Genomic DNA, 9,343 nt, shown 5'->3' on the forward strand with positions numbered 1-9,343 from the left:
CTCCTCTGAGTCTCAGTGTGCTTTTCTCTTTCCTTCTAGTTGTAGAATTTCCACTCAGCCAGCCTTCCTGTGGTTCTGGATGATGTCCGTTTTGTCTTTTAGTTGTATTTTTGAATTTGTTGTGGGAGGCAGCAATTTCCGGTGTTTACCTATGTCGCCATCTTGGTTTCTCTCTCTACTCTGTACTCTTAAACAACTGATTGATGGTGAATATCACACTCCTAAAGATTTTCTGGGATATTGTAGAGTAGGTACTTTAGTTAGTTCATTAGTGTTCTCTATTCTGTTCCTATAAAGAATAATATTATTCTTTCTATAGGATTATTAACTAATAGCTGCTGAGCAGCAATTTTTCAAGGTATTCTTGATGCAAGCAAGATGGAAAAGGGAGTGTTCCATGAGCAAATACTGCTTTTATGGTAATGTCTTTGAACTTCATAATTTTTGGTGGCATATTAAAGGTTCTAAGAAATTCTGAAGTAAAATTATGTGCTTAATTTACTGTTTGTTTGTTTTATTAACATATTTCAACATGTTTTTATTTTATTACATATATTTTAAAAATACATTTTATTGATTTTTTACAGAGAGGAAGGGAGAGGGATAGAGAGTTAGAAGCATCAATGAGAGAGAAACATCGATCAGCTGCCTCCTGCACACCCCCTACTGGGGATGTGCCCGAAACCAAGGTACATGCCTTGACCGGAATCGAACCTGGGACCTTTCAGTCCGCAGGCCAACGCTCTATCCACTGAGCCAAACCAGTCAGGGCAACATCTTTTTATTGATTTCAGAGAGGAAGGGAGAGGGAAAGACATAGAAACATCAATGATGAGAGAGAATTATTGATTGGACGCCCCTTGCACGCCCCTCACCGGGGTTCAAGCCCCACAACCCCGGGCATGTGCCCTTGACCGGAATCAAACCCGGGACCCTTCAGTACACAGGCCGACACCCTATCCACCAAGCCAAACCAGCCAGGGCCACTGTTTTCATTTTCTTTTCTTTTTTTTAAATATATATTTTTATTGATTTCAGAGAGGAAGGGAGAGGGAGAGAGAGATAGAAACATCAATGATGTGAGAGAATCATTGATCAACTGCCTCCTGTACGCCCCCTACTGGGGATCAAGCCCACAACCCGGGCATGTGCCGTTGGCCGGAATCGAACCTGGGACCCTTCCGTCTGAGGGCCAATGCTCTATCCACTGAACAAAACTGGCCAGGGCAGGGCCACTGTTTCTTATATTTTTTAAAACTTGGACCCCTTTGTGTCAAACTTTAATGTCCTGGCAAGCTAGTTATTGTTTCAGGAGATACAGTTTGGTTAAGTGTAGTGCTAGACTGTAATTTTTAATAGATTGCTTTTTTGCATTTAATGGAATTGCATAAAAGCATTAAGAAAAATCTTTCTTGTGTTCTCTTCAGCTTTTAGCCCTGTCTAAGCATCCGTTAAACATTAAGTACCTAAACTTGTCATTATGAGCCCTCCACCCAATTATTTGACTTATGTAAATACTCATTTTTTGTCACTATGTGGTTAATTTTAGCTCTCATTGCTCAGTACAGTAGTGCACTCTAATTAAAAATGTTTGTGCTTTTAAAGTGTTGCTTTTGTCTGTTTTCAGTTTTACATTTTTTTAATGCAAAGTAAAGGTAAGTGAATATTCTGTCCAATAGGAATTTTTATGGATGGATCACTTTCAGCAACATTGCCCTTAATAAATTATTATCATCTGCTTCAAGATAAAACAGGAATTTTATTGTAAAATAATTTTTTTTTGCTCTTCCTAAAATACTTCCCCCCCTCTCCTCCAAGCAATATGGTTTTTGTTTTTTTAAAAATACTTTTTGTGAGTACTTTTAGCCTCTTGGTTTAGGTAAGGTTGGTTAGGTTCATTCTGTAGTTTAATTTTGTAGATGAATGTTTTCTTATATCTTTCATTACATGAACATTTAATATAAAGTCATTGGGATCTGGTATGGTACATTAATCAGTTAAATTCAACAAGCATTACTGAAAATTTTTCTCTGTGTTTTTATTAAACCATGGCAGACCATAATGCATAACTGTCATGGAAAATTCCTGGAAAGGACCCAAATAATCTTGATCCCTTCCCCCCACCCCTTTTAATCTCATTTTAGCTGCATTGGGTGTTCAGCAGCCATCACTCCTTGGAGCATCTCCTACCATTTATACACAGCAAACTGCATTGGCGGCAGCAGGCCTTACCACGCAAACCCCAGCAAACTATCAGTTAACTCAAACTGCAGCATTGCAGCAACAAGCCGCAGCTGCAGCAGCTGCATTGCAACAGGTGAATCTCTAATAGGTTTTGATATGTGACATAGAAAACTATCAAATCTGTGTAACAAGGGTAGGCACCTTCACTTTTTAAAGAATGAACGGTTGTGGGTTCTTATTATGCTTTGTTTTTTCTGGAGATAAAAATTGCATATGCCTAGGACATTGGAGTATAGTTGCATAGACAAACTCTTAAATTGGGCAGTTCAGAGATCTTAATTATTTGAACAAAATTCAGTTCTTGTTGGATCCCAGAGTATAATCACTATTTTGTTTATTTTGGATGACATTGAGCTGTTCCAGAAAATTTTAGTATAATTCTGCTTATATATTTATATGCTTGTGTTTATATTGCTTTTTGATAATGAATAAAACTAATATGCATATTTTTCTTTAAAAAATCTTTTCCCCCCAGCAATATTCACAACCTCAGCAGGCCTTGTATAGTGTGCAACAACAGGTTAGTTTACATCTTTCATGTTAAAAACTGATTTTTAAAAAGTGTTTTTTTCAAATTTAATTCATATACAATTTATTTCCTGTCAGCTACCTTAATGTGTGATTTGAATTCTTTTGGGGTATGTAAAAAGGGAATGTCTTCAAGGAAAAGAAAGATAGGAGAGAGGTCCTGAAAACCCAAATCTTTAACTAGCAGCCAGTGTTTGCCACATGTTTCTAAGAAAGCATGCAGAGGTAATCTAGAAAGAATTACTCTGTTTCTGAGTCCCCAATACTCCTGACTGGAGCCTCTAGTCCTACTGTGCTGTACTAGGTTACATGTGAAAATGAAAAGTTTTTTCCCATATGAAACCTAAACCCTAGATAGACACTGGCTTTCAGCCTTCATTTTTTAAAACAACACAACCTCTCCCTTTCTTCCCAATGATATTGTATACTGAAACCCAATACAGAAAATACTAAAATAGAGCTGTTGAAAATGGGAGGAAACCTACTCTTGTAGTTCCCACCCTACTCCCAATTTGAAAACTCCTGACTAAAAGCAAGTTTCTTTGGTCCCTTTTCCCTAGGCTTATACTCTAATTGTGTTTCTCAAGGTCTCATATCTGTGATGTAGGAAGAGCTAAGAAAGAAGCTTGTCAAGGAAAAGCATTTTCCCTGCTAGACTAAGCACCCATTCTAGACTTTGCCAGGGTTAAGAGTTAGTCTTCATTCCTTTTCAGTGCCTTTAAAAAGCTTCAGGAAAGAAAAAGAGGATACAAGAGAGGGGGACCAAAAACTTGGATCCAAAGACACTGTGGAGAAACAGGCTTCTCAGTCTGTAAACTCTCATTGCTAGATCCATGCCCCAATTTCATCCTTGGCTTAAGTCCTTTGGGGTTTCAGGAGCATTGCATTTTCTCTGAAGATTATAATATACCACAAATAATTGCTTTAAACTTCTAAAAATTGACAAGAGCTTGATGTTAAAGTTGGCTATCTTGTTTTCAAAACACCCTTAGACTTATTTCAGTACTGTTAATGAAATATATTACTAAAGATTATGTGTTAGGTTGAACCATATGAAAATGCCAATACTCAAAATTATTTTGACTGAAAAAAAGGCATTACTGTCCGGCTGGCGTGGCTCAGTGGTTGAGCATTGACCTATCAAACTAGGTGGTCACAGTTCGATTCCTGGTCGGGGCACATACTAGTACATGCCCAGGTTGCGGGCTCGAACCCCAGTAGGGGGTGTGCAGGAGGCAGCCGATCAATGATTCCCTCATCGTTGATGTTTCTATCTCTCCTTTCCTCTCTGAAATCAATAAAAATATTTTTTTAAAAAAGGCATTACTTTTTTTTTTTTAAATATATTTTATTAATTTTTTACAGAGAGGAAGGGAGAGAATTAGAAACATTGATGAGAGAGAAACATCAATCAGCTGCCTCCTGCATATCTCCTACTGGGGATGTGCCCGCAACCCAGGTACATGCCCTTGACCGGAATCGAACCCGGGACCTTTTAGTCCGCAGGCCGACGCTCTATCCACTGAGCCAAACAGGTTTCGGCGGCATTACTTTTTTTTTAATAAAAAAAATTTTTTTCTGTCCAGATGAATGAATTTAAAACCAAGTTTTCTTAACTTAGAAGCCTATAGCTGAGATATCTGGACCTCTAATAAAGCCAGCAAGGTTACTTACTATTTTACTTTGAGGCTTTCCTGAAAGCTCTTGCAGTCAGCTGAAGTGCTTCATCTTCAAGAAAGAACTGTTTCAGAGACTCGTGGAGAGGATTATGACAGTCACTTTGGAGTACATACTTCTAATGACATTGCTTAAATAACTTTCGGATTATAGCACTGGACTGAGTAGGGATTTCTAGAACTAATGGAGAAGCTGACGGGTTCATAAAAGCACCAACCCAAGATCAAACAGAACAAGAATTAGATGGGCTCTAGCCAGTTTGGCTCAGTGGATAGAGCATCGGCCTGTGGACTGAAGGGTCCCGGGTTCGATTCCAGTCAAGGGCACATGCCCGGGTAGCTGGTTCGTTCCCCAGTAGGGGACGTGCAGGAGGCAGCCAATTAATGATTCATCATATGATGTTTCTATCTCTCTCCCTTCCTCTCTGAAATCAGTAAAAACATTAAACAGAAAAAGAATTTGATGGGACTGAATGAACTGATGAAAAAACAAAATTTTTATAGCCTTTTTGTTTGAAACCTCTAAGTTCTTATTTATAGATATAAGGAACTTTTTTCTCTCTTAAACTATCTTTAACTACAACAATTTAATAGATTACACCTTTGTAAACAAAAATGAACATTTATCTTTTCTCCCTATCTGATCCCTAAAAAATTAAAAAGCTCTTACTATTTTTTTAATCCTCACCCAAGGATATATTTTTATCAATTTTTAGAGCAAGTGAGAGAGAGAAACATTGATCTGAGAAACATCTATTCATTGCCTCCTGTACGGGTCCCAACCAGGTATTGGACCTGAATCCCAAGCATGTGCCCTAACCAGGAATAGAACCTGCAACCATTTTGGTGCATGGGATAACACTCCAACCATCTGAACCATTCAGCCAGGTCATTGAGTATTCTTTAAAAAACAAAACCAAGAATACCCCACAAATTTTCTTATTGAAGAACTAGAGGCCTAGTGCACAAAATTCATGTATGGGTAGGGTCCCTAGGCCTGGCCAGCGATTGGGGTCTTCCTTCCCCCAGCTGCCAACTGGGGCCTTCCTTTGTTCTGCGCTGCCCCCTGGTGGTCAGCGCATGTCATAGCGAGTGGTTGAACTCCCGGTTGGTCAAACTCTAGAGGTGACAATTTGCATATTAACCTTTTATTATATAGGATAACAGAATATCATTCATTTTTGACTTAGAGAAAAATAGTAATTTGCTAAATTTAATCTATAATACATGATGATTCCATGTAAACTGAGTGTTTTGAATTAGAACTTCATATATGAAGTTCTTTTAGCCTAGCTTAAGTCAAGTTTCTATTCCAGAGTTTTAAAATTTCCCCCTTTAGCCCTAGCCAGTTTGGCTCAGTGGATAGTGCATCGGCCTGCAAACTGAAGGGTCCCAGGTTCGATTCCGGCCAAGGGCACATGCCTGAGTTGTGGGCTCGATCCCCAGTAGGGGGTGTGCAGGAGGCAGCCGATCAATGATTCTCTCATCATTGATGTTTCTATCTCTCTCCCTCTCCCTTCTTCTCTGAAATCAATAAGGAAATATAATAAAAAAAATAATGTAATTCTTTAAAAATAGAAATTCCCCCTTTATACCAATTCCTTCTACTTTTTGGTAATACTATACTTAGCTATTGCTGGAAAATTATGTCAGACTGTGTTGTCTTTTATAATTCCCATGCAGTGGCAAATCAGACCATCAGGAGTGCTTCTCATTTTAGGGGCATATGTATAAATGTGTGAATTGGATTGCCAGTGATATTTTGATACAAGTAGCATATTGATGATACTGAATTGTGGGCAGAGCTCAAGAGATTTATATCAGTGCTGCGGCCGAAGCAACGCTGTGAGCACACTCCAGCATACATGCTTCCTTGGCACACCAGGAAGTGGCAACGCCCGCCTGACAAATCTCCAAGAGCCACCTACTCTTAGCCCCGACCCTCACACCCATTGGATAACATAGCAAGCGTGTCCCTATTGCATTGGCTGCTTACCCCTTTATATACGGCTGTACTTCCTCAATAAACTTAGATCTGTGTCTCTGAACCTGGTCTCCGGAGTCGTGCATGCAAGCGCCCCAGCGCGTTGGGCTCCGTCGTCCTCACCCCCGAGGGACCCCCTGTTCCATCTGGCACCTCGAACAGGGACCCCGGCACATCGGGACGGGTGAGTGCCCCTCTGTAACGATGGGAAACCTTCCCCCCTCAGCCCGAGCCCCTCAGGCTCACGCGCTTCATGAGTTGTTACAGAGTAGGCGAGTAAAAGTAACAGAAAAGGAGCTACAAAAGCTCTGGGATGTCATAATAGCATTTAACCCTTTGGTTGCTAGAAGCCCCCATTTGGGATCCCAGTGCATGGGAGAAAGCATTACAGAGGATAAGATCAGCAGAAGTCCATGAGGGAAAGACTTGTCTGCTATTTTAGCAATCTTAGCCTGCCTAAGCGGAGCCCCGCCCAAGCCTGCACTTCCCATACCGGAGGATCTCTCCACCACCGTCGGTGCGGGCGGGGGAACAGAAGACCCTCTGCCTCCCTATTCCCCTCCAGAGCCCTCTGCCCCCGCAGATCCCTGGGTCGTTTTCAACAAGCCAAAAGTAGTTTCTCAAAGCTCAAGGAAGGCTGAAACTGAGACAGAAAAAAACCTCTAGCGAGGCGAAAGCAGGGGAGTCTCACCAGGAGGCTTCCTGCCAGAGTCACTCCCCCGCTCCCCTAGCAGAGCGAACAAAAAGTTTAACTGCCCAGTGGCCCCCAAGTAATCCTTTCATGGGGGACACGGATGACAATCCATGGACGGGGAGCAAAGACGTCTTTAGGGCTGGAGACCCCTGGACTCTTTCCTGTGAATGTTAACCCCACAGCTGCAGCAAATGCCACCGGATCTGCAACAATATCCCCAATATCCAAATGGTTAATGCAGAAAAAAAAGAAAAAGGCCGTTGGCAGGGAGAGCAGGGAGAGTTCGTTCTTTGTTAATTTTTACTTATCTGAACTATGCTGGACTCAAGGCCGCAAGCTGCTACTAAGCAAAACAAATTTTCCTGTCCTGTTTTCTTCTCTTTAACCCTTCCGATACTAAATTAGACTAATACAATATACTTAAAATTACATAAGTTAGGAAGCACCTGCTCTTATTAATCTAAAGAAATGCTGAATATTTAACTTGCCAGCTAAGAGTTTAAAGTTCTAGTTAAATTAAATTGGGAAAAATTATAATTGTGGTAACTAAATGCCTAAAGTATAGAAATTTATTTTTTAGTAAGTCTTGTGCTTCCTCTGAAAAATTCAGAATTCAAAATATATTACTCATTGGTCTGATTAAAAAAGAGAATAAATTCTATAATCACAACCAAAATTTTTATATACAAAGATCAGTTTTAATTTAATTGATATCTCTTAATAATTATAAAAGTATATAATCTTTAAATTATATATACACATATATATTTAATGGTCCTTCAAATTAGATTTCAAAACTATAACCAAGGAATAACTTTGAGACATTTCATGGGCCCTGAAATGTTTTCAAAAGTTTATTCTCTCTTCTTAAAGGATTTTTTAATAAAGCCAATTTAATATACTTAAAATCACATGGAAAGCTTTATCAAATAAAAGTTAATAAATATATATTTTAGGTTTTTGCCTCTAAGAAAGGGCAAAACAAGTTATTTTGTTTAATATTTCTTGAAATACAGCAGTAGAATTTTAAGATATAATTTAAAATAACAAAAGCTCATTAATAATTTTTAATATTTTACAACAGCATATTATACATTTATTCCAAACAAGCTTACAAACTAATTCTTTAAATGTTTGGCAGCAATTTAATAAGGACATGAAAGGATTTAATCCCTTCCACTGTGTGGAGGGCTCCCTGGGAAGGCACTTGAGCATTCTATATTAATCTCTCTTGCCCTTTTTGCCAAGGGGGTCCCTCTTCCAGTTGCCCACAGCTGTTGCCTGAGCTCTCTGTTCATGCTGAGGTTGAAGCCTTATAGTGGCTGGTACCATGGATCTATCTCTTGCCCAATGGCATGAGCTGGGCCTTCTCTGGAGAAGAAACTTGGGTTCCCCATGATCAATGCCGAGGCCCCGCCAGCAGGCGAGGGGATCCCAAGGCAGTTACTAGGCGTGGAGGCCATAGGGACATAGGCTACCAAGGGGACAGAACTAAACCTCACATCACCCTGCTTGGCCCTGGAAGATGGCTGGTTAGCCAGAGATGGGTAAGATTCCTCAGGGAGGAACGACCTAAGACAGGCACAGTTGCCGAGGGGCCTCAGGAGAGAACTTGGGGGCCAACAGAGATGGGGCACAGATCCTCACCCCCCCCCCCCAATTATGAAGGGTCTTGAACACTCGCCCCTTCTGAGGGAGGTCTCTTGCCCCCATGGCTGCTTCCCGATTCCCATGCCCAGCCGAGATCGGTACTCAGAAAACAGAGACTTGGCTAACAGCAGCTACCCTATATCTAAATCCAGCCTAACACCAGGAATGCTCAGGGCCTTCTCAAGGATGCAAAATAATCCTTTTCACTAATATTTACAGTGTAAACTAAGATTGTTGTTAGAGTATTAAATTTGACAGTAAAATAGTAATCAACTTTTCAGATTAATTAAAATTGGCTCAAGAAGTATTAACCAAAATTTTCATTTCATGGAAAAATTGCTTAACATGCAATGAACCTAAAGCAGTCGTATTTTTGTGCAAAAAATTAAAATTTAAAGTTATCTAGACTGCTTTATAAATTTTCCAAAAAGCCTCCTAATAATCAAATCAAAAAAAGGGGGATAGTGGAAAAATACCATGTAAGGAAAAATATCCTGTAACTAATTTACATCTAGAAAAATTTTTTCATTTGTAATGCTAACAGCAAGACACCCATGAAAAACATAC

At 39.8% G+C, this 9,343-nt stretch overlaps 1 protein-coding gene across 6 annotated transcripts in view; it reads left to right on the forward strand.

The window, feature by feature from the left end:
* Positions 1 to 9,343, forward strand: part of CCAR1 (cell division cycle and apoptosis regulator 1) — a 58,125-nt gene that overhangs the window by 7,235 nt on the left and 41,547 nt on the right. For 3 of the 6 annotated variants that reach the window (XM_014548170.1, XM_014548173.1, XM_014548171.1), the window contains exons 2-4: positions 2,145 to 2,317; positions 2,720 to 2,764; positions 6,482 to 6,616. The exons of 1 other annotated variant lie outside the window; for it this stretch is intronic. In XM_014548170.1, coding sequence (XP_014403656.1) covers positions 2,145 to 2,317; positions 2,720 to 2,764; positions 6,482 to 6,616 — 353 coding nt within the window. The remainder of the gene's footprint in view (positions 1 to 2,144; positions 2,318 to 2,719; positions 2,765 to 6,481; positions 6,617 to 9,343) is intronic. 2 more of the 6 variants (XM_014548172.1, XM_014548174.1) reach the window with 1 other exon arrangement.

This window comes from Myotis brandtii, unplaced genomic scaffold, assembly GCF_000412655.1.
Source record: "Myotis brandtii unplaced genomic scaffold, ASM41265v1 scaffold499, whole genome shotgun sequence".
NCBI lineage: Eukaryota > Metazoa > Chordata > Mammalia > Chiroptera > Vespertilionidae > Myotis > Myotis brandtii.